This window comes from Malus sylvestris, chromosome 6, assembly GCF_916048215.2.
Source record: "Malus sylvestris chromosome 6, drMalSylv7.2, whole genome shotgun sequence".
NCBI lineage: Eukaryota > Viridiplantae > Streptophyta > Magnoliopsida > Rosales > Rosaceae > Malus > Malus sylvestris.
Window position 1 is genome coordinate 6431897 of NC_062265.1, and position 23951 is coordinate 6455847.

The 23951-nt window shown below is 37.2% G+C and overlaps 5 protein-coding genes across 8 annotated transcripts; 4 read left to right on the top strand and 1 right to left on the bottom strand.

The window, feature by feature from the left end:
- Window positions 1-299: 299 nt before the first annotated feature.
- LOC126625009 (light-harvesting complex-like protein 3 isotype 2, chloroplastic) lies at window positions 300-2109 on the bottom strand. Its single transcript, XM_050294086.1, has 3 exons — window positions 1517-2109; window positions 748-885; window positions 300-650 (listed from the first exon to the last, which is right to left on the bottom strand). The coding sequence occupies exons 1-3, from the start codon at window positions 1905-1907 to the stop codon at window positions 397-399; spliced, it is 783 nt and encodes a 260-aa protein (XP_050150043.1). The 5' UTR covers window positions 1908-2109; the 3' UTR covers window positions 300-396.
- Window positions 2110-4487: 2378 nt separating this feature from the next.
- Window positions 4488-5087, top strand: LOC126625411 (protein BZR1 homolog 2-like). The gene is made up of 2 exons (XM_050294511.1): window positions 4488-4712; window positions 4827-5087. Exons 1-2 carry the CDS (start codon window positions 4488-4490, stop codon window positions 5085-5087), a joined length of 486 nt encoding a protein of 161 aa, XP_050150468.1.
- A 4119-nt stretch (window positions 5088-9206) lies between these two features.
- Window positions 9207-12215, top strand: LOC126626126 (heptahelical transmembrane protein 4-like). Its single transcript, XM_050295346.1, has 4 exons — window positions 9207-9408; window positions 10393-10630; window positions 10767-11043; window positions 11305-12215. The coding sequence occupies exons 1-4, from the start codon at window positions 9384-9386 to the stop codon at window positions 11956-11958; spliced, it is 1194 nt and encodes a 397-aa protein (XP_050151303.1). The 5' UTR covers window positions 9207-9383; the 3' UTR covers window positions 11959-12215.
- A 1111-nt stretch (window positions 12216-13326) lies between these two features.
- Window positions 13327-18995, top strand: LOC126626127 (ATP-dependent Clp protease proteolytic subunit-related protein 4, chloroplastic-like). 4 transcript variants are annotated; one of them, XR_007624578.1, is made up of 9 exons: window positions 13327-13663; window positions 13806-14009; window positions 15204-15259; window positions 15402-15528; window positions 15700-15777; window positions 16991-17104; window positions 17186-17294; window positions 18549-18630; window positions 18723-18995. XR_007624578.1 is itself a non-coding variant. In XM_050295349.1 (8 exons), exons 1-7 carry the CDS (start codon window positions 13400-13402, stop codon window positions 17258-17260), a joined length of 918 nt encoding a protein of 305 aa, XP_050151306.1. In that variant the 5' UTR covers window positions 13327-13399; the 3' UTR covers window positions 17261-17294; window positions 18709-18995. The 4 variants fall into 4 exon arrangements, 2 of the variants coding, with proteins under 2 accessions (XP_050151306.1, XP_050151304.1); XR_007624577.1 differs by having other exon boundaries at window positions 18573-18630; XM_050295349.1 differs by lacking the exon at window positions 18549-18630 and having other exon boundaries at window positions 18709-18995.
- A 2262-nt stretch (window positions 18996-21257) lies between these two features.
- On the top strand, window positions 21258-23213 carry LOC126625179 (expansin-like B1). The gene is made up of 4 exons (XM_050294258.1): window positions 21258-21512; window positions 21926-22032; window positions 22200-22514; window positions 22831-23213. Exons 1-4 carry the CDS (start codon window positions 21377-21379, stop codon window positions 23035-23037), a joined length of 765 nt encoding a protein of 254 aa, XP_050150215.1. The 5' UTR covers window positions 21258-21376; the 3' UTR covers window positions 23038-23213.
- Window positions 23214-23951: the final 738 nt, after the last annotated feature.

Genomic DNA, 23951 nt, shown 5'->3' on the forward strand with positions numbered 1-23951 from the left:
GAAACCAAAAACTTTTCGCTGACGATGGCAAAATTTTGCTGAACTGAATCAAACGAATATTGATGTGCTTTCATAATTGATCATTGTCATCTTCGCTTACTGTCGACAGAATTTTACATGCAACTAGAACATCACGATGACAGTATCGCAAGCTTATCACGGTAACTTAATGTCGTGATAAGGGCTCATTCCCAACAATACAGTCTCATTTTCCCCTTTGGGAACGCCACTCTATTATTTAACAAGGAAATCATATTTACCCAAAATTTCAAAGTTAACTTGTCAATGTAAACGCACAATGGTTGAAAATAGAACTTCATTCTCCACTAGCACACAGAAATTACAAAGTAACCCAAAGGTAAATTCAAAAGTCCAAACTCAACATCAACAATTCAACTATTTCTTCTTGCTACTGCTAGCCGGTGTCTTTTCTTGCCAGGTTGCTTGCCATTGCTTATCATAAAACGTCGTCTCTTCAAGTAGTTTCTTTAGGTTTTCAACATCCTCGTTCTTGCGGATCAGAAGCACTCCCCCTACAGCTATGAACAATAACGTTTTGCAGAAGAAATTGCCCATTTGGTCAACTAGGCCTACTCCAGTCAAGCTATCAACAAAATACGCCATGAAAAAACCTACCATAGCAGCACGACCTGCAGGAAACTCATAAAGTAGCAGAAAATAAGTTAGTTTTGAGTATTTCCGATTCCCTCATTACGCTTAAGTTAAAATAAGTGGATCCGAACAAACCGTTGAGTAGTTCAGCTTCAGGTAAATGGTATCTCTTTATCCATGCCCACCAAGGTACAATGGACGTGTCAAAAAACACAGGGTTCTCATTACTGGATGATTCCGGGTTGTCCTGGAGCCATTTTCTCCTCCTGGCCTCTGAAAATGGTAATGCAAGGTGATGCATTAGAAGGCAAGTATTTTTTGAATTATTAGGAAAGATAACAAGTTCAGATAACAAGTTATTTGTCAAAGAAATGCTTGAAATGAATCACAGATTCTTTGTAAAATGAAGCTTTTGGAACTTCCCAAAATTGTTCAGGTAAATACAAGGGTGTGCAAACATCTAACAGATGTTCCTTCAATCCTATTCTATTTGGAAATTGATGCTCTTCTGCAAAAAGAATCAACAAAAGACTTGGCAACTTCGTAGAAATTTCTTCATTTAAGTTTCAAAACATTTGGGGAAGAAAACCCATGAGTTTATTAGCTCTAAAATCAACATGCAAGTTCAGAAATCAGATTAACCACTTGGGACTTGCAAATTCAGCAGATATCCCCCACATTCTACAAAAACATCCTCAACCCAATACTTCAACTACTATTCAATGTTCCTTATGGAGCAGGGCAAACAAATGAAAATTCTAATCTCAGAGTTTAACATGGAAAAAACAATCAATATGAAAAGTCAAAATCCCATGCCAACTCAAACAGTTGCAATCAGAGCTAAACAAGAACAAGTGAAGAAATAGACAATTACAGATCAGAAGGAAAGAAACCCAGAACTTACCAGCATCAATAACAGCATCCCAATCAGTTTTTCCATTTTTCTCAAACTGCTTCAAATCCCAAGTCCCATTGACCCATCTCCCATCTTCAAATAAATTCACCACGCTTACCTCCTCAGCAGTTCCAGCTGATCCATTAGCCCCGGCAGAGCTCTGACTCTTAACCGGAACAGCCTCAGCGGCGGGCACGGGGACCTCGGGCTCTGCTTTGGGCTCCACGGCTGTGGCAACTGAGCCGAGAGCTCCAGCTCCATTCTCAGCCGAGGCTCTGGTGGTGAAGAGGTGGTTCTTGGGTCTGAGAGAGAGAAAAGGCTTGTGGGTTAGGAGGGGTTTGAAGTGTGATGAGGAAGGTGAGAGGGTTGGGAGATGGGTTGTGGGAGAAAACAAGGCCATGGAAATGGAAATTGTTTGGATTGATTTGCAGCAAAAGGGGAGGGAGGGGGAGTTGGTTGCTGCTGCTAATCACAACATGGCAGCTCTTCTTTTTCTTGGGCTATCCTCATTCCTCACTCACTCCTCAGCCTTAGAATTGCCCAAATTCCCAATGGGCAAGTTTTGTATTTTCTGCAGTTTTTTTGTTATGAAAATACAAGTGGAGAAGTGTTTAATTTATAAAAACTGGTATACGCCCACACACATTACACAATGTGTGTTTAATTTTTTATTTTTGTTTTTAAAATTAAAATTGAAGGAAAGAGGAAGAGGGTGAGAGAAGAGTGGGGAGATAGGGAGAGAGATTTATTTTTTATTTTTTTTTAAATTAGATATGTTAAATCACTTGTATGTGAAGTTTATACCAAAAACAGCAAAATTTTATGGTGTGAAATTACGTTACTATTTTAATTTTTTTGTTGTGGAAGAAAACTAAATAGTTTTTTCATCTTCTTTTGATTGATAAAGAAAATTCTATTAATATTTAGTTTAGATGAGATATGACACCCTCTTTTAGTTGACAAATAAGGTTATGTTAATATATAGTTTAGATGAGCTATGACAGAGTGGATAATAGGTAGGACCATAGTCTGAAATATCGATAATATCGACGAAATATCAAGGATATTTAGATTTTTTCGAATCACGGATATTTCGGAACATATCCATGTACATATCGTACAAATATCAACAATATCGACGATAATATCGGAAAATATCGATGTCGATAATTTCGCTCACACTTCAGCAATATTTTCTCAAAATATCGGTGTAATAATATCTCGAGAACCCCTCCCATTTTACTCCTCCAACACCGTAACCACCATATATCACTTATGTTTTAGTGATAATATGCTAAAATATTTATATTTATATGAGTGGCATGTTGACAATTACAGGCAAAACTATTTTGGAGATTTATCATTTGATGAATACTCTTCACAATAAACTTACTATGCACATAGAGATGATGAAGATAGTGAAAATTTTGAACCTCATAGGAACTTTATGTGGTACTAAATCACTCATGTATCTTACCATGCAATGTATAAAGTGTAAAATATTGTAGTAAATCATTATATATAAATGATTATGGTGTGTTTAATATTTTGTTCATTAATTACTACATATTTTCTACATTCACAGTGTTTGCCAGCTCGCTGTATAATCAACTTAAATCAGTTAAATCCATCATGTAATGCATTTCCTTCTAATTTTTTTTTATAAACTAATAGATAATTGACTAAATAAACATTCTCCAAAGTTTCAATAAAAATTTCCAAATTTTTCTTACAATTTTCGTGGTTTTTATTCAATTTTTATTGATATCGATAATATCTCGATATTTCTATCGAAATTTTTATGTTTTTGGACTACCGATATCATCGATATTTTATACTATGGGTAGGACCATCCTATGCACAAGCTTCACTATGTTGTACTTTTACTTACCATTAAGTTTTCTATCAACCCATTTTCCAATTTGACCCACCAAAAAAAATGGCACGTGTTTTTTTTTCAAAGTTAAAGAAAATTAAATAATATGTTTATTATTGTCTGTGTTAAAATACTAGACAAAATTAAAAGATGAGTACTTGCTAGCAAGGATGTTTATTTAGTCAATTATCTATTAGTTTATCACAAAAAATTGGAAGGAAATGCATTGCATGATGGATTTAACTGATTTAAGTTGATTATATAGCGAGCTGTCAAACATTGTGAGTGTAGAAAATATGTAGTAATTAATGAAAGAAGTTTAAACACATCATAATCATTTATATATAATGAATTAGTACAATATTTTACAATTTATACATTGCATGGTAAGATACACGTGTGACTTAGTAGTACCACATAGAGTTCCTATGAGGTTCAAAATTTTCACTATCTTCATCATCTCTATGTGTAGAGTAAGTGTAAAATGGGAGGGGTTCGAATCCCCTTGGTGTTTTTTTTAAATATAGAAATTTATCCTAGATTAGGTAACCAACAAGATTTGAATCCACATCGTAGTGCAAGGGCAACACATCTCTCTACCATTGTGATAGCCAATTATACTGAGGTTTTTTAGGGTATCAATTAGCGAGGGTTAGAGGTATTAAATTGGTGGAGCCGGATTAGTTTATCCAATGTATAATACGGCAAATCAAATTGTAACATGCATCCGGTCTCTCAAAAACTCTCTCAGGAGCGCATAAGACTAACACCCCAAACCCCCGAATCCCCTCTCTATGCGTGAAATTGAAAGATGCAAGTGTCACCTCTCTCTCTCTCTCTCTCTCTCTCTCTCTCTTAAGCTGTCATGTAATGTCATGTCATGTAGAAAGAGAAACACAGGGAGCGCATGTAAATCCTAGGACCCATCACCACCGTCCAATCCAACCTGTGTACTTTTCTCCCACCCGGACCATCCGATGCTCACCAACTCCATTCTACTGAACTCTGATTCAAATCAAAGTTCACGCCTTTAGCTTTCGTTGTTGACTGAGCTTCAAGAGATAACAGAGAGCAGACGAAGAAGCGAAGAGAGAGAGAGAGGAAATGGTGGGAACGAGTGGGATTGGGAGGAGCGAGAGCGAGAAAGAGAAGACCAAGATGAAGGAGAGGCAGAGGAAGGCCATCACCACCAAAATCTTCCACGGCTTACGCAAGCACGGCGGCTACCGCCTCTCTCCCCGCGGCGACATCAACGAGGTGCTCCGGCATCTCGCCACAGAGGCAGGCTGGCTCATTGAACCCGACAGCACTACCTACCACCCACCCAACGTAACACACCTCCCTCTTTTTTCAGTTTTTCCTTTCCTTTGTTTTCCTACATTTTCTCACCATCCAAACACATTTTGTTTTGTTTCCTTTCATTTCTTAATTTCTGGACGGAAGGTTCCTAATTACTGCCCTGCTTGTGGAACCCTCAAAACGACCACTCCAGTGGCAACAACGACACCAACCCCAAGCAGTAGCGTGGTGATTGGAGGTGGTGAGTGTTCAACCACAGCATCTCCAAGTCAATTCCCCACCTTCAAGTATTTTTGGGTTTCTTCTCACGATATTATCGATATATTGCCCAAATATTGTATTAAAATGTTGAAAGTATCGTCTCCGATAATATCGACAAAAATATCGATTATTGACGATAATTAAGTGGATATGTGTGAAAATATCGTCCTCTAAAAAAATGATATTATCGGCGAAACATCGCCGATAATATCAATATTTAGGACCTTGCTTGCTAGTGAGTATCAAGTAGATCCTTGTTTTATAGAATTAACTTAGCTCATCAATGGCTAAGAAAGAATCTATCCTCAATTTATTTTGTGTCTGATTCAAAAAATTTCGGACTTATAATCGGAACCGTTAGTATCATAAATCACTCTATAAATATTATCTTTGCAAAAACAAAAAACAAAAAAAAACAAAAAGAAGAAACATGAAATCATTTTAGTCATTAAATAATACAAAAACAAATAGAAGATTTCAATAAAAATATTATGAACCGTCTATTTATTTGCTACCGTTAATTGACTAAATGACCTTAATTTTAATTTATTTTTTGTAGATATAGTCTTTACAAAATGATTTGTAATATAAGAAATTATAAGGATATTATGTGAATCGAACACCATACAAATGGAGGAATCTATTCTGGTTATTTTGCATAGGAGTTTATATGATACAATTATACAAACAAGAAAATCTTCAATCTTAAAATATCTCCATTTGGTAAGTCAAATTATAAATATCTCCATTTTGGTTACAAAAATTACTTTGGGGACTTGGATTTAAGCCGAAGGATGCAATGAAGTTATATTGTAATAATAAGTCTGCCAAGGACATTGCAAACAATCAAGTACAACATGATAGAACAAAACAAGTGGAGGTTAATAGACACTTTATTAAAAAGAAACTTGAGAAGATTGTGGCTATACTATTTGTAAAATCTTGGGAATAGCTTGCAGATGTCCTTACTCATGTTGTGGATAGTAGGATGCTTAATGACTCACTTGTCAAGTTTAGCATGTGTGAAATATATGTGCTAACTTGAGGGGAGTGTTAAAATGAGTCATTAAGGGTGCGTTTGTTTGCCTTCACTAGATGTCATTGGACTGGATTGGATTAACTAGTAGTATAGTATCGTGTTTGTTATTATGCGGGATTAGCTTAGTGAGATTAGACGATACTCACCTTGACTAAAGTCGTTTCTAGACGGTCTTAGCGAGGCCGCCCGAAAACCACGGCACTAGCTAATCTCTCACTTCATCCTGCTCGCGTCCTCTCTCACCTTCTTCCTCTCATCTGCATCCTCTCTTGCCTTCGTCTACTTCCTTGTCTTGGCTCATCGACCTCAATTTTTGACAGCACGCCATTCGGGCCCCACTGTCTTGGCTCATCGACCTCAATTTTTGACAGCACACCATTCGGGCCCCACTTCAGCTTTTGCTTCACGACGACCTCGTTGACGACACCTGCCACTGTCATCAGGAGCACCAAAAAATGGGAGGGCAGGATGGGGTGTGGCAAGGTCCAACGGTGGATGCTTCAAATCATATTAGGGGTCAATAAAACATTATAGTCATATGGAAAGCCATAGACATACATCATAGAACATTCAGGTTTTATAGACATGTATTGGTATGAAAGCTACAAGTTTCATGTGGTAAGTTTGAATGAAAACTTCGGCTTTCAAGGGCACTAAATATGAAACTACATGTTCAATTTAGTTTTATGAATGATTAGTTCATTAAGGAGAGGTTCTTGCAAGAACACAGAATGCAATACGCTGATTTAAGTGTAGTGGATTTGAGTTGCTTCGGGAACTCAAGTGTGAGGGATTGGGGACTACAAAAGGATGTCAACGGTTCAAAGTAGAAAAATAAATTATTGAATTGTTAATGTCCAAAAGTGATCTTCAAGTCAATAATTTTGGATTAATTATCAGATTAATAGACTGCATGTCACTTTTAATTAATTCAATAGATTGAGACCAAACTGGGTCAATCATGGAAGCAAAATAATGACAGACTGGTCATATTAGTTTCGGTTGGCGATAACCAAGTGATAATTAAATTAGAATTAATTAGCGGAAATTAAAGTATCCCAAAAAAAAATATTTGGGCATGAATTAGAATTCGGGGATATATTCAAGATGATATTCCTTGGTGTATGATTTTCGTAGACGATATAGTGTTGATAGATGAAACTCATGAATGAGTAAATGCGAAGCTTAACCTTTGGAGAAAAGTATTGGAATCTAAAGGTCTTCACCTAAGTCAGTTAAAGACATAGTAGATAGAATGCAAGTTCAGTGCAAACAGAGGTTCAAATAAGTTAGGAGTGAGGATTGGAGATCAAGATTTACCAAAGAGCGACCGTTTTCGCTACCTAGGATCTATCTTGCAAAAGAACAGAGAGTTGGATATAAACCTCAACCATAGAATACAAGTTGGATGGATGAAGTGAAAGAGTACATCCGGCATGTTGTGTGACCGTCATATGCCACTGAAGCTCAAGGAAAATTTTTATAAGACGGCAATAAGGCTGGCAATGCTTTATGGTATGAAATGTTGGGCAGTGAAGCATCAACACGTACATAAAATGGGTGCAGCAGAGATGAGAACGCTTCGTTAGATGTGTGGGCACACGAAAAAGGATAAGATTAGGAATGAGAATATCTGAGGTAAAGAAGGAGTAGCTTAAATTGTAGGAATGATGAGAGAAAATCAGTTACGGTGGTTTAGAAATGTGAAACGATGACCTACTGACACTCTGGTTTGAAGATGCGATTACAGGATAGAGGTTCAGGGTCGAAAGGGTAGAGAAAGACCTAAAAGGACTTTGGAAAAGACTCTAAGAAAAGACTTAGAGTACTTGTATCTAATGGAAGACGTCACACAAAACTAAGCGCAATGGTGTTCTAGGATTCATATAGCTGACCCCCACTTAGTGGGAAAAGACTTTGTTGTTGTTGTTGTTGTTGATTTGGAATGCGGGGATGCCAAAAATTGGCATTGAGTCGAAAAAATAACGTAGCCCAACCAAAAGTGGGTTGGGTGTGATGTGGGGATGGGCCCTACAACATGGCTGCAGGTCATTGGGCCGTAGGAGGGCTGCATGCCTCTAGGCAGTGTGCTCTAGGTGAGCCCAGCAGCAAAAACTGCTGAAAATGGCCAAAAACAAGGCACGGGGTAAGCCCAGCAGCATAAGGCTGTTGGTAGGTTGGGCTAGGGACACATAGACATGTCCAAGAATAGCTACAAACCTTCTTAGGAGTTCGGCTGAGATGCAGGCTCGTGTAACCCTACCAGGCCGAAGCCCTGACATGTCCATGTAAGCGCAGCAAAGCCCAAAGGGCTACTGCCATGGTCCTAATGTCGAGAGGACGTTGTCCTGGTGGAGTGCTACACACTGCTGAGTTGCAAGCCAGCTGTGGTGGTCGACGATGGTGTTAGTGACGACGAGCCACAACATTGTCGCATAATTCCCAGATTTTTTTTTCAACTTTTCTAGGGTTTATGAAAAACCCAAATTGCTTCTAGTTTATTTATATGCTTTGACTCACAAATTCCACATAGCAAAATAATAATTGCGTAATGCATGAAACATGTGTGTGTGTGTGCATATATATATATATATATATATATCGAAGGGAAAATATAAATATAAAGGGTTCATGCATCATGGGAAATGTTTTCATGTTTCGTGGACGTTTCAAATATCTTACTTTATTTTAAGCGTATCTAATTAGCAGAAAACAAATAAAAACCTTTGAATTTTGCAGAAGAAATCCTCCTCCTACAATCCTTCAGTTCCTTAGTTTATGGCAACAGCTGGCAAGAGCGTGCTGATAACGTGTTAGGCCTATTGGACTAAATTGTATTGAGGACTAGATAGGGAGAGAGGCCGGCGGCAAGAGAGAGAAGAGAGAGATTTAATTATGAGTTGTGTGTTGTATCACCTTATTGTGCCTTTATTTATAATAGTAGGATTATGATATGTTAAATCTTTACCGTAATAGGATTACAACTCTAATAGGATAATATAGGCTAAGAAGAATATTCCAAGATATCTCTAAATACACTAGGATTTACACAATCACATTCATATTCTAAATATGACTGCAACAAAAATGAATGTGTAAATATCACTTCTTTCTTAAAATTGTAAAATAGGATATAGAATTTTTATATCTCAAATTAAATTAAAAATACCAATAATCTCTTGTGTTTTAGCAGGTGGCCACTTGGCGAGACAAACCCGTGAGGGGCCTTATTATCTCCCCAAACTATTTCAATGTCTGAATTTTATACTTTTTCTTGGGGAATTTTCTGCGGACAATTTTCCCAGGAAAGTAGAACATTTCCCGAGAAACTATCCACTGTTTCCATCGACGCCAAAACCAAACAAAATTAGGAAAACTCTTTTGAGTTGTGAATCTTGATCATGGGTGGTGATTCTCCATTATCAGGTAATAAATTTTCCTCTCAAATATTAATGCTTTGATTATCGGGTGTGGATTTTAGTCATCTCATATGAATGATTGAATTGTGGCTCGGTTTTTCTGTTTGTATATTTTCATGGGAATCCTATCAATGTGCTGAGAAAATGTCAAAAGAATTTGTTATGTCTTTAAGATTAGAATAATCCTTGTGATTAGAAATGCTAATCTTAAAATTAGTAGTTATGGGTGAGGAGAAAAGAGAAAAAGGCATTAAGTTTCACAAGAAAAATCTTGGCTTGGATAATCTTATGTAAAATTAAAAGGATCATGCTTGCTTGTAAAGCCAACAATATGGTTTGGATAATCATGTCAATATTAGAGCAAACACAAAGGCAAACCCATGGAAATATCCCTTTATCAATGAAAAATAGACACAATGTAACTTTATTGCATTGGAAAAAAATTATGTTGTGGACCTTTGAAACAATATTTGTGTTGCCGGGACGCCCGAAGGGCCGGCCATATGTACCCCGGAGGAAAGCAAGAATGTGGATGGCCTGCATATCAATGATCAAGGGAGCCCTACTTGTATTACTTAGGGCCTGTTTGATAATCATTTTGTTTTTAATTTTTAGTTTTCATTGTTTTTCTCCCTTGATAGAGACAAGAAGGAATGTATATGGGGAGGGGTCGAGAAATGAAAGAGAATGTAGGAAACAAAAACTAGAAGAGATAAAAAAAGCTAATTCTTGTTTCCAGTTTTTAGTTTTCACTTTGCTTATACATCTGTTTCATTTCCTTCCACCACCCTTCCTCCACTTTCGTTCATCCGTTTTTTCTCCTCTATTCCTAACAAAAAGGTGAAAACTAAAAACTAAGAGTGAAACGATTATAGATTTTGTGCATACTATGCATGTTCCCTTCAGTTGGACTTGGTTTTTGTCAGACCTTCAGTTGTAGTCTTGTATGTGTTTAGCTTGAAAATGCTGCTCAATGTTTCTTTCGTTGCAGAAACAAGATCATTAGATAATCAATTTGACTGTGAAGATGTAAACGAAGCATGTTTAAAGGAAGCAAAGGGAAAGAGACTATGGAAGAAAGTTAGGTATCAGCTTATTGAATACCATTCATTGCCTGGTTTTTTAAGAGACAACGAGTTCATTCTGGGTTATTACCGATCAGAATGGCCATTGAAGCAGGTGTTTCTAAGCATTTTCTCCATTCATAATGAGACTCTTAATGTCTGGACGTAAGTACTCTAGTGCCTAAAACTTATTACCAGTATACAATCCAATGGTTATTTTGTTTTCGGAAGCTGCTTGTCTCATTTTAAATTTAAGAAATTTAAGACCATTGCTTTTAATCATTTTTCACATTTTTTGTAGGCATTTGATCGGGTTCTTCCTTTTCCTTTTCCTAACAATATACACAGCAACAAAAGCTCCAGACCTCATGGATCTGTCTTCCCTGCAACGTTTGTCTGACATGATTAGAAGAGCTGATTTGCACAAAATTCATCCAGAATTGTTGAATTGCCTTCCTTCACTAGCTTTTCCATCTATGGATTTTCTCTCCTCAGTTTCAGGGAATATAAGGGAACTTCTCGCCAATTGCTTGCCTGACAGGTTCTCCCACGCCAATCAAACAGAGAATTCTATTCTGGTATTATCCTGCTCTTTTATTAAAAAAATGCAACTCTGATGCAAAGATGTCTTTTTGTGGTTTTCAAATGCTATTGCACGCTTTTCCTTACCCTTATATGTATGAAATTTTTACCGAGTTACCTGGTATACATATTTTTTCTTTGAAATCTTTTCAATAAAATTCGTTCTACATACCCTACGATAAAATAATTTTTAGTTGGAAGTCCTTTTGTTTTCATGTTTCCCAGCCTTATGTTTGTTGTTTGTTCAATAATTGCAGCATGGAGTAACAGATGACGTGATGAACATGGTGGCCCCCCTTATGAATCGATCCATAACAAGGTGGCCCTTCTTTGCATTCCTAGGTGGAGCCATGTTCTGCTTGCTGGCCAGCAGTACATGTCATCTCCTTGCTTGCCATTCAGCGCGCCTTTCCTACATAGTGCTCAGATGTGACTATGCAGGCATCGCTGCACTCATCACAACCTCATTTTACCCTCCAGTCTACTACTCCTTCATGTGCAACCCCTTCTTTCGTAACCTCTACTTAAGTTTCATAACAGTGCTAGGTATCACCACCATTGTTTTCTCCCTCCTCCCGTTTTTTCAAGGACCCAAGTTTCGTGTCTATCGTGCTTCTCTCTTCTTTGTGATGGGTGTGTCAGGTGTCGTGCCTTTAGTTCATAAGCTCATAGTGTTCAGGAATCAGCCAGAGGCCATCCAGACTACTGGCTATGAGGTGTTAATGGGGGTTCTTTATGGACTAGGGGCATTGATTTATGCTACAAGGGTACCGGAGCGGTGGAGACCAGGGAAGTTTGATATTGCTGGCCACAGCCACCAGCTTTTCCATATTTTGGTTGTGGCAGCAGCTTACACTCACTACCAAGCCGGTCTACTGTACCTAAGATGGAGGGACTTGAAGGGTTGTTAGCTTGTATTGAGATAGGACCAACACTGGAAAATATTACACAAAGGGTACTTTCTAGCCTTTCTCTATTAGACTTGGAGGTATTAGCTAACTTTTTCCTTTGGCCAAAATAAAATACAGTGTTTTTGGTCTGAAAATTGTACATTTTCCTTTTCTTAACCTTCCAGCATATCTAATTACAAGTTTGGTCGAAAGTGAAATACCTCTTTGTACTGTTTGAAACCTTGCAAGCATTTTCGAAGCGAAAAGATTTCTGCACACATCTTTTCTCCTTCTGTAAGCCCTTGCTTATCGTTGTCAATGAATTCTTGTTTGATGTACTCAATTCAAATGCCATAAATAAGTCACGGTGTACAAGGCAAGATAATAGTTGTGTGGAAATCACTGGACGATGCAGTCAAGGCTTTTTTGGATATTTGTTCAAGTTTCAAGGGTTCTGTAAAAAGAAACTATTCTGGATTTTCACTACACATACAAATTTGACTACAATTTTCTCTTTTCCTGTCAAAAAATAAAAATAAAATAAAATAAAATAAATAAAAATTGGAGAAAACTAGAGCAATGAAAATCACTATGATATTTGGCTTGAGTTTCATAGCTTTGATTTTAGACATAAGCTTCATCTTGATGGCTATAATGTTGAAAGAGAACTCAAATTTGATTCCCTCCTCACTGATTTAAATAAAATTAGATTTCAAACGTTATTTATAATTGGGTGATTGACATCTTCATGATGATTATAGCCAAACAGTTTGACTTTTACCACTTCTCGTACTTAGTATTTTTTTTTTCCTTCTTTATTTGTAAGTTGAGGGTCTTATGTGAGTAAAAGGTCTTAGGTTCTGATTTCGTGGATGACGAGTGTAAATTTAATATCAATTTATTTTATCACTTTTTAGAGTAAATATATACTTATATATTAAAAAAGGTTTAATTTGATAGGATAGTTGGAAGATAACCCTTATGGTAAAAAAAAAATTAGGATTTAAGCCCTTGTTGTGAAGTCTGTTAAGATTCAGGCCCAAAAATGAAATTTCGTCAACTCTCCATTATTTGTTAATAGATAAAGGCTCGCATGTGAGATTACAGAGATAAAATTAGCCTCACATGTAGCCCCACATGCTAACAATTAACATAGAGTTCCGTTTTAGCCTAATATGTGTGGCTCACATGCTAATAATTAACGAAGAGTTAACGAAATTTTCAGTTGGCCTAAACTGTAACAGATTTCACCACGGGGCAATCTTTCAACTACCTTATCAAGATGGAGACTAATAATCCAAGTAGGCCAAAAAATTATTGGGCTCGAATTTCCTATGTAATGGGCTAAACATTTTAGAACCCAAAAACCAAACGAGCCCCACTCCATATTGGTTTCGATATCTTCCTCTTCCACTTGGCTACTGCGTTCGCCAGTCACCGAACGACCGCTCGAAAACCATCAATGGAGGTGGCCACCACAGCTTCCAGCTTCGCGCCCCACACTTGCATGTTAGCAACGCCAACCATTCGCCGAGCCCGAAACACTACCCGCCCCCATCCGACGTCGTCTCGTTCCCTTCCCAGAGCTTCCCTCTCCACCAGCTTCCTCTCTCCCTTCGCCGGCAACAGCCTCTCCTCCGATTTCTCCGACCACAAGCTCCGTCCTTCCTCCCCCAATCCGGCGTCGTTTCGTGGCTCCAAAGCCAAACGCGGCGTCGTCACCATGGTACTCCCCCCAATTACCTTTTCAGAAAATTTTTCAATCCAAATTTATCTGGATGGAATTTGAGATTTTGGGTAATGTTGGTTTCGATTATTGGGTAAGTGAAGTTTGAATTTTCGAGTCGAATTGAAATTTGTGAGTTTAGGTTATTCCATTTCAAAGAGGAAGTGCATGGGAGCAGCCGCCTCCGGACCTGGCATCATATCTGTACAAAAATCGAATAGTGTACTTGGGCATGTCACTTGTTCCTTCGGTGACGGAGTTGATACTTGCCGAGTTTCTCTACCTTCAGTACGAAGACGACACGAAGCCCATTTACTTGTACATAAATTCCACTGGAACAACCAAGGTCAGCAGTCGAGACCCTTCGTTTATTTTCCGCCAGCTTTAGTTTTATTGCCTGCTTGTTTCACACATTGGCATCTTTGAAGCACAACCAAAGTTAATAATGCACACCCGTACTTTAATTATTAGGTCTTGATATTAGGAGATAATTGGAATATGACTGGTCCGATGTTCGTTGATTGTAAAAAGGTAGATCTGGGGAGGGTCGTATCACAAAATGGCATCACCTCTGATGTGACTTTTGTGGGATGCCCGTGTTTTTCTCTTATTCATATGGTATCAGTCAGTTCATCAGCTGGTAGTAACTAGAGAGTGTATTTATCGGTAAATACAGGAAAATAACTTGTTAATAATGCACACCCGCACTTTAATTATTAAGTCTTGATATTAGGAGATAATTGGAATACGAGTGGTCCAATGTTCGTTGATAGTAAAAAAGGTAGATTTGGGGAGGGTCGTATGACAAAATGGCATCACCTCTGTTGTAACTTTTGTAGGGACATCCAATGTTTTTCTCTTATTCATATGGTATGGGTCAGTCCATCAGTTGGTAGTAATTAGAGAGTGTATTTATCGGTAAATACAGGAAAATAACTTGTGTGGGAGTCTGGTAGTAGTACTGATATATCTCAAGCGAGCAGTTGCTTAGATGTTTGGTGTTGGTGCTAGATTTAGTTGTAGTAGCATTAATGGGATTTTTTCAAATTTCCAATATATTTAAATGGTAGTTCTGATACGATCATAGGCGATGCCAACTTATGGTGGTTGCAAAGGAGAAGGTTTGTGGTGCAACTATGGTGTTTGTGAGATTGTATGGTAATGCCTTCATTGGTGGCAGCAGTATTATCATCCGATAATCTTCTTTAGAAAGAATAGTTAAATAATGTGTAACTTGTAACTACACTTTCAATTTTCTCTTATCCTTTATAATTTTTGTTTGCTTTTGCATGACTTCTTCCTCAGTTGTAACTGTAATTATAATTCAAGTTCTTTTGCGGTAGCCATGCTGTTTAATCAATTTGACAGTAGTTGTCTTAGGATAGATAACTTGCTACTTGAGTTGTAATCCTTTTTTCTACCGCTTTCTACTTTGACCGAAACAAGGGTGCATTTACTGTGAACAATGAAGATTTTAAAAAATGGCACCTTGTTTCTTCTTTTATTCCATATTATATGACTCTTATCTTGTATTCTTCAGGGCGGTGAGAAGTTGGGTTATGAAACAGAGGCTTTTGCAATATATGATGTCATGAGGTTATCCATCTTACGTTCTTCTGTTATTTCATGCATTATGATTATATTATCGTGTTGATCAGTTCTAGTTTGTATTCACTGAATATTAGAGATGATCTGAATTTTTGCCCTAATGGTTAAACTTAATTTCTATTCACTGCAGGTATGTCAAGCCTCCTATATTTACTCTTTGTGTCGGTAATGCTTGGGGAGAAGCTGCCTTACTTTTAGCTGCTGGTGCAAAGGGAAACCGTTCTGCTTTACCCTCATCAACAATCATGATGAAGCAGGTTTGATCTTTATCACTAATTTGTTGAGTTTCATGACGGTGTATTATCTAATGTGTTTCCTGATTTTTACTGTGAAGGCTGGGATTTGTACTTTTTATCTGGTTAAATGGAACTTATACATGTATTAAATTCTTCCCTGAACTTTTCTCTTCTTTCTTTATCTCTCTGTAGCCGATTGCAAGGTTTCAAGGCCAAGCAACAGATATTGAACTCGCAAGAAGGGAAGTGAGGAATGTTAAAGATGAGTTGGTAAGATTAGTGGTCACAAACATATTTCTTCCCGTTCTTAACTCTGCTCTCATTGACTAGTTCAATTGCTGGTTAGATGTTTATGGTTTTTCATAATTTTCAAAGAATGGTAGATATTTTCCTTTAGCTCAGTTCATTTCTATTCTTCCATTTTCTCTTTTCTGTAGCAGGTGTGATATGTTTTATCTTGGATGTGTATTGATTTTTGGAATTTTATATTAAACAAGGAATTAGTTTACTCTGTGTACAAGTTCAAAAAATAGCTCAGGTGTAATAATTTATGGGAATGTAAACGAAAAGAAGAAAAAAGAAAGACTTAATTAATTCCAGCTTCTACTTCACAGTCGTCATCTATGGGTTCCGGGATAAGACAGGGATAATTTCCAAAAATTTGGACATGGATATGGCAAGGACGGTAATAAACCCTTAAACAACAATAATCATAAATTAACAATAATATAGCTTTAAATATAATAAATGACACAAAATAATATAGATAGAAGGTGCTGGTGCAGCAAATGCAAGAAAGAAGGTGAATAGAGTCAGTTACAGTACACTCTTCTAGTCTCCTCATCTCATTCAGTTCTAGGAGCTTTCTCAGGCTTTCTCCTGTAGTTCCACAACAAAGTAAAAAACGCTAGGTCCCTGTTTGGTTTTCATACAGAGAGAAGGAATAGGGAGATGGTTGGGTCTTTAACATATCTTTTTAATACTATAATTTGACACTACAGTTTTCAAAACTAAGATTTGACCTATGTAGTTTTCAAATAATTACAAACAGACAACTGTATCCTAACCGTGTCCCAGCTGTATCCAGAAGCAAATGGTCAATAAAATCAAAGGACACTCCAAAATATGTATTTTTTCATGTCCTACGCAAGTCATGTCCATTCCAGTGTTAGACACTGCACACCCCTGAAAGTAGAAATTGACATGGAGGGATGGAACAAATCTATCGATCAAAAGAGAAAGAACTAACACAATCTTCTACATGGAGAGGAGCCGCCTTTTCCTTTTAAAGTTAACTTATTGTAAAATGTTATTCTTGAAGTGAGTACACAAATGACTAATTGTGGTATGTATTGTGAGTATAGAAGTGACAAATTGTATAGAACTTTGCATTTGAGCGTAGAAATTGACTTACATACCAACAAAAGAAGTGCATTAGGTCACCTATCAACTCAGTGTGTTTTTTGTCTGATTTATGTTTTAGGTTAAGCTCTTCGCAAAGCATATTGGAAAGTCAACTGAGCAAATTGAAGCAGACATTAGGCGTCCAAAATATTTTAGTCCAAGTGAGGCAGTTGAATATGGCATCATTGACAAGGTATTTCAAATAGAATGAGTTTATACATTGTAGTCTAACTCATAACAAACTTATGTCATCCATTTTCAAATTAATTTCCAGGTACTGTACAATGAAAGGAGTACTGTAGACAGGGGAGTTGTCTCAGACCTTAAAAAAGCACAACTTATTCCATAGGAAGACTTGAATTCTTATCAGAAGGAATATTCAGGTACAGGGCAATAACAAGCTAATGTCAGATTGTATGTTATGGGATGATTCATTTCCGTTTTTTCATTACATTGACATTTATTTACCAATGCTAATGTTGGAGTATGAATCTCAAAGTTCCCTTGTACTGTAGTCAGCAATTGTCCTAAGCTTTCGGACTTATTAACGATGCTTATGATTAGTTGTTAGACTTTTTACATGTTTAAGTTCTGGTTATTTGATAAAGTACTCCCCTTTCCCTCAGCCACACCAACCCCTGGTGAGGTTGGAAAACTCCATGTTCTTGGATGGTACCATATAACATCATACCACAACATCGACATTTTACTTCTCTTTTTAGCTAAGATGGAACCACCTCATATGTTATGGTACGATGGCCATAATAATCTGAAAATCGTAGTATGGAAGAGTAACTGGGTTTTTGGATCGATACTTTCTGTTGACTAGGAAATTTCTCTCTCTGGTCTCATTTCTATGCCTTTTCAAAATTTCACTACTCACAATCTCTCCTGGCTTCAATTCTCAACCACTCCGTTGTTCTAGTCTGAGGACAAGTTGGTTCTGGAATTGCAAAGTAATTGCTTGTTCTTTTCATGTCCATACCACCTTTACCACTATTTCTCCGTAAGATTCAGTAAGGAGACACTTGGCAGAGGTGCTGGCTAAAGTTGTGGGTTGACGCTTGCTTTACAGTTTATATTTGCCTTTTTTTCGTTTGTTGATTGGTAAATTTGGGAGTGAAGATGACTGATGTGAGGATTTTGTGGACATTATCTTTCATTGCTAGTAATTTTGGTTTCATCTCCAACAGCATCACCTTTTTGCCCTTTCCCTTTTAACCCAATTTACAAGTGTAAGAGAGAGATGTTAGGAAGTGGAAGATGTGGGGATATGAACCGTACACTTATTTTAGTGGATTGTATCTACAGTTTCTCTTCCATTATTTGCTCTCAGTGGCTGCCCCATTTATGCAAGTAATGTCCATTTTTAGCCCAATTTATTGTGAAAGTCACTTTCTTTGAGTTGGAACTCCCTTCTGGAGCCATGGTGTAATCATTGTGAACAAATTAGTTAATACGTGTTTAGAAAGTTTGCGTCATTGTAGTTGAGATACAAGTCTGTTGTTACTGGGTTAGTGAATTCTGTCTTGCCCGTTGTTACGTAATTGTATTATAAATTCTGGATCAACGAGCTTAGGTCAGAGACTATGCTTTTGTCTAAGGTGCTAATTAAAAAGTAGCTGATGTCAAAACAGCACAAATTGTCTATGTCCATGCAGCAAATGCTAAATACTTTAATCAAAGACTAGTTGATGTCAATGCATTCTGTTGATGCAAGTAAGTTTACATGTTCTAAATTTGTGTTGACGATTGTATGTCTCATTGTGTGTTGTGCATGCAAACTTATGATTTCAGATCAACTTTTTCAGATTGAAGTTTATGCGGTGATTGTCTTCGAGAATGCTCAGGCAAGATTCGCACCATGCACGGGAAAATCTGAGCATCCAGCTTCCAAGTGGTAACACATTTTTCAGTGCAGCAAAGGAATGCATAATACATAGCTTAAATTGTATCGAGCACAAAGAACCATGTGTAGAACCAGTTGAAAAAAAATGAGGCAAGTGTTTTGCCTTTTGGTGTTGGTGTAGTTAAAGATGTTGGTCGATTTCTGATTGAATGAAAACCAAACTCGATTGAAGGTAGCATGTTTAATTACGATTAATGGTTAAGTTAATGAATGAAATGAATAATCACCTTTTGTTATTAACTTGTTACCATATCATAATTTCAAATCAGAAGAAATCAAACTCGAAACCTACCACAATTTTAAGTCTTTACCTTTTTCTTCTCGCCACTCGCCTCCAAGGCGGAGAATCATCAACATTTTCAAATAAACTTGTCTTGTATTGGTTGGTTGAGGCCAAACGGGTCAAAAACCTAAACGCAATTTGCTATGGGAAATATAAGTGCTCTTCCTCTAATCTTAAACTTTGACACGCAATTAGAGGTTGGTGGCTTAGTTTTTAGTAATTCGAGTTGGTCTGAATCTGATAGACCTACTTGCGGCCAGTGCGTTCCAACCAAACATGATGATGGCTTTGGTGGGTTTCAATTAATCCACGTATTTATATCCCATAGCTCTCAGTATTTGACCCAAAACACCAATTACATTCTCTTGGATCATATACTAGTTTCCAGTTGAATTGAAATTGACCACTCGAGTTATTATCCGAATGAAAATTAAGTCTTTAAATTTTTTTTTTTTTTTTTTTTTGAAAATATAAATTGTTAAATTCATTAAAAATTGTTAATTTTTCTATTTTAAGATTCAAAACTATTTTATTCAATTTTTCATCAATGTAGGTCACGTGACTTGCATGTGACATACTTTGGAGAGTGATACTACAGTTTCCAACATAACTGCAAAAGCAATAACTCGAAAAGACTCAACTAAACAACTAAAAAAAATCCGAAATACCAAAATCTAGCATAAACCACATGTACCTGCATAGCCCAAAACCCTAAATGAATCCATAACCTTAAATCATAACCATCACCACAAATTGAAGCCACGCATCCATTGAACGCATCACATCTAGCCGTGAAGAACGTATAGAACAAAAGAAGGATATAGAGAAAAGTCAATCCCCAATTATTTAACTCCGCATAATAGCAAAAAAGAGTCGCCTAATAGTGATTAGTAGTTGTCATCAGACTAAGTCGGCCAAAAATAAGGAGTGAGATTCTCTCCCTCCAAATCCCCTTCCCTCCAGTCCCCTCCTCTCTCACTTTCCTCTTTTTCTTTCTCTATAAAGAAGTCAACACAAGATGTTGACATAGCTTAAATTGTGACCATTTAAATAGAAAGGGAATAGAGAAGAGAGAAATTTGGAGGAGAGAGAATTCTTCTCCAAAAAAATAAATGGGCAAATATCACATTGAAGTTCTCCAAATCGGCGATAGAAATAAAGGTAGAGGAAACAAAAAACTTAGAGAACGGAGAAGGGTTGGAACGAGGGATGAGCAAACTAGAGGTGATTGTGTATTGAAAATTAAGCATAGTTCAGACTATGTCATCACAACGGACTTGTTATTTGCTGCTACAAAATTTAGAAACAATCCTTCCCCTCTTTGGAAGCTTTGGTTTTTTTTTTCTCTAGGAATACTTCATTGTCAATGATTGTAAATTATCTCTCTCATTACGCGATTAATTACAACCATATAGAGATGATCAATTACACTATTAAATTTCTAATAATTCGCACACAAGGTGCAAAATTATTGGCTTTCGGCCAACCTACACAGCTAAGGAGAATGGTCCCAAATGTAATGATAGTTTAAGAAAACCTTAATTAAACTTGCAGATACAAGGAACGAGAGAAAAAGTTCAGCTAGGCTATTTGTGAATCTATAATATTCCCTTCCACTAACACATAGTAGTATGTTTTTATACATCCTTTGTGCTAAGACCAAGGCTGACTAGACAGGACAACACTATTTAAATTGGTCGTATTTCATGTTTGATGAACTTAATAATGATAAGACGAGGCTTATTACATTAGGCAGCTGTCCAATATATCAGAGACAGGTCTCTTTTTCAGAGTGAGACTGTGGGACAAGAGATACTCTTGTCACTAATTTACTACGTGGCAAACGTCTATTAGACTAGTGGTTCACTTTAGAACATGCAACACCATTTATTAAGCATGTGTCCCAATTGAAATTATGTCTTAATTGTAAGAGAAAATATCTCCTGTAGAACGAGACTGGTGTCGGTCCCGGCTTCCAAAAAAGATCAATATCGAAGGTCCCAACTCCCACGTTCAAGTACACGTTATCAATCTAATCCAAAACTCCAGAGCTCTCCTATTTCTTTTTCACGCTGTAGTTCCAAAGTGGAAGAAAAAGGTATGTACCACCTCAGCATGCACCCTCCCCCTGCCTCGACTATAAATATTGGTACTACGATACCTTTGCTCTCACAACCCTCCTAAACTCATTTGCTGAATCTATCTGATTATCGTCTTACTTTTCGTAATTAACTTACTTGCATTGTTTAGGAAAAACTGTTTCATACAGAAACATGGAGTTTTTCCTTAAGCACATAACTTGGTTTCTTTGTATCACGGTACTCTTGCCTGCTCTATGTACCTCTCAATACACATATGTATCCTCTAGAGCAACATATTATGGTAGCCCAGATTGCTACGGGAACCCAAGTATGTATAGCCTTCTCACTATATATATTATATCTATATGTGTGTATGTATCGTAGTTATGTTGCTAGAGCATTAATCGAATAGAATCATGTTTGAGCATATGATTTTGATTGATGGTGTGATAAAATAACATGTCAGCTTATCATGAAAAAGAAATATATTGAACATATACAGTAGAGTAATGTTCTCTTACCAGACTTGTATTAACAGAAGCATGTTGACATTGCTAGAATGTGAGCGTACTCACACTCACATTCAAAATAACTTCAACATGATTAATGGTTTAGATTCACTGTCCATCAACATATCCACGTTAGTTAAGTTGTTTGACAGTTTGACAACAGAACATTTGCATGCATGCACTATAGTATTTTTGCATTATGGTCTATATTCACGACGGTATACTGTTGCAGCTGGAGCTTGTGGGTTTGGAGAATATGGAACAAAGGTCAACGACGGTCAAGTATCCGCAGTTTCTAGGCTGTACAGGAATGGAACTGGCTGTGGTGCATGCTACCAGGTACATCGACTTCCTCAAAAAATTTCAATAATTTAGTATGTGAACAAGTAATAATCATGCTGATTAGCAGTAAGAATAAACAATTAATCACGCCTGCTGCCTTCATTAAAGTATAATTAACTTGCTTAGTTAAGTATAGTAGTTAATTTTGAGTTTGGTTTCATCAGGTGAGGTGCAAGATCCCTCAGCATTGCAGCAGTGATGGGGTAACTACGGTGGTGACAGACCACGGCGAAGGCGACAGAACTGACTTCATCTTCAGCCCAAGATCTTATGCAAAGTTGGCAAACAGTCCAGCTTCATCTGAAGTTTTATTTGCTTCCGGTGTCGTTGAAATCGAATACAGAAGGGTCGCTTGCAGGTTCTCTGGTAAAGGACTTGTGTTCAAAGTCCATGAAGGCAGTAAATATCCATTTTACTTTGCCTTAGTCATTCAGTATGTATCTGGGATAAATGAAATCACAGCAGTTGAGGTTTTGCAGGTAAAAATTCAAGTCCAACTCAATATTTGAAATGCAAATTACCATGGTAGCACATATGCATACACTATTTCAAATGTATTTACACGTCATATTGTAAATCCCATCTCTAAAACAGGTGAGACTCGCTAATTCAAGTGACTGATCGTTCGCGTCTCTATTATTAGTACGAATGAGGAATATATGATATACAACGTGATTCAAAAATGAACAGTGATGTTCTTTTGTCAAACTGTTTAGAAGTACAATTATTCCGTGAATGTGATTTGTGTAACATTACACACGTGATGACGAACAAGTCTTTCCTTTGTTGGGGCAGGAGGATAACCAGCAATGGAGGCCAATGAGGAGAGTATATGGAGCAGTGTGGGACCTTCAAAACCCACCAACTGGTGCCTTTTCCTTGAGGTTCCAAATAGTGAGTGGCAGGGCAACTGCAGAGGTGGACTGGATGCAGGCAACCAAAGTCATCCCTGCTGATTGGGAGGCTGGGGCTGCATATCCGTCAGACATTCAGCTCGATTAGGAGGGCATTAAATTAATTACAAGTTTAAAATAATTAGAAGTATTAATTATTGTATGATGCTGGTTAGGCAGCAGTGCACTTAGCTTTGGTTTGCCAAGAATTAGTGGGAATTATGTACCTTCAGTTGGTGAGGATATAATATGAATGAATAAAGTTCCACATTTTCGGTCCTTGAATATATGATTAAGCTACTTTATAAACAAAGTTTGTTCTTGTATTTATACTTTATTGGGTTGTTAAATGAAATACATTCTCATTACCAAAAAAAGAGTACGTCTGTTTCTGCTTTCCGAATTTGAATTTTTTTAATCTTTCCTTCCATGCATTTCTGGTTTAACAGACATACTCCTTTGAACGTAGAAATTGATTCGGAATTGCCGTTTGTTTTGAATTGTTGAGGGTGCAGACCCATTTTTGTGCCATTGCAGGTGGCTTTTGTCTGAGTTTCGTATTCCTCCACGAATTAGTCGACATGTAGTTGCGCTCTCAGAGTAGTTGTTTGGAGTAGTCTGGTTTAGTTTGATTTAGCTTAGTTTAATTTAGTTTTGCGTAGTTAGTTATGTCGTCTCACCTAGCGAGTGTTGTGGCCTCGCTACAACGATGCCTGGATATGGTTTTCACATTTAGCGATGTGTTATGTGGTCTCATCTACCTACGATGACTTTATGTGGTCTCGTTTCCGCAATGACTTTATGTGGCCTTGCTATTCAACGGTGACCTTTTTACAGTTGCCAATACAAGTCTATTATAACTATCATCTTATGACAGTTTTGTCTGGGTGGCTTGTGAAGTTTACATACATGTGCTAGCTGCTTAGGGGTTTACTATTGGAGTTTTATACCCAATTGACACCTATCTATTGTTTGAGATGATTAATAAAATATCAATCTATTGTTGCTTGTCCACAAAAAAAA

Coding starts and splice junctions, on each gene's coding strand:
- LOC126626126 (XM_050295346.1), top strand. CDS start 9,384: ATGGGTGGTGATTCTCCATTATCAG. Junction 9,409..10,392: donor TGGTGATTCTCCATTATCAG/GTAATAAATTTT, acceptor CTTTCGTTGCAG/AAACAAGATCATTAGATAAT. Junction 10,631..10,766: donor GAGACTCTTAATGTCTGGAC/GTAAGTACTCTA, acceptor CATTTTTTGTAG/GCATTTGATCGGGTTCTTCC.
- LOC126626127 (XM_050295349.1), top strand. CDS start 13,400: ATGGAGGTGGCCACCACAGCTTCCAGCTTCGCGCCCCACACTTGCATG. Junction 13,664..13,805: donor AACGCGGCGTCGTCACCATG/GTACTCCCCCCA, acceptor TTGTGAGTTTAG/GTTATTCCATTTCAAAGAGG. Junction 15,260..15,401: donor GCAATATATGATGTCATGAG/GTTATCCATCTT, acceptor TATTCACTGCAG/GTATGTCAAGCCTCCTATAT.
- LOC126625179 (XM_050294258.1), top strand. CDS start 21,377: ATGGAGTTTTTCCTTAAGCACATAACTTGGTTTCTTTGTATCACGGTA. Junction 21,513..21,925: donor AGATTGCTACGGGAACCCAA/GTATGTATAGCC, acceptor ATACTGTTGCAG/CTGGAGCTTGTGGGTTTGGA. Junction 22,033..22,199: donor GCTGTGGTGCATGCTACCAG/GTACATCGACTT, acceptor TGGTTTCATCAG/GTGAGGTGCAAGATCCCTCA.
- LOC126625411 (XM_050294511.1), top strand. CDS start 4,488: ATGGTGGGAACGAGTGGGATTGGGAGGAGCGAGAGCGAGAAAGAGAAG. Junction 4,713..4,826: donor CTACCTACCACCCACCCAAC/GTAACACACCTC, acceptor TCTGGACGGAAG/GTTCCTAATTACTGCCCTGC.
- LOC126625009 (XM_050294086.1), bottom strand. CDS start 1,907: ATGGCCTTGTTTTCTCCCACAACCCATCTCCCAACCCTCTCACCTTCC. Junction 886..1,516: donor GGATGCTGTTATTGATGCTG/GTAAGTTCTGGG, acceptor TACCATTTTCAG/AGGCCAGGAGGAGAAAATGG. Junction 651..747: donor TGAAGCTGAACTACTCAACG/GTTTGTTCGGAT, acceptor AGTTTCCTGCAG/GTCGTGCTGCTATGGTAGGT.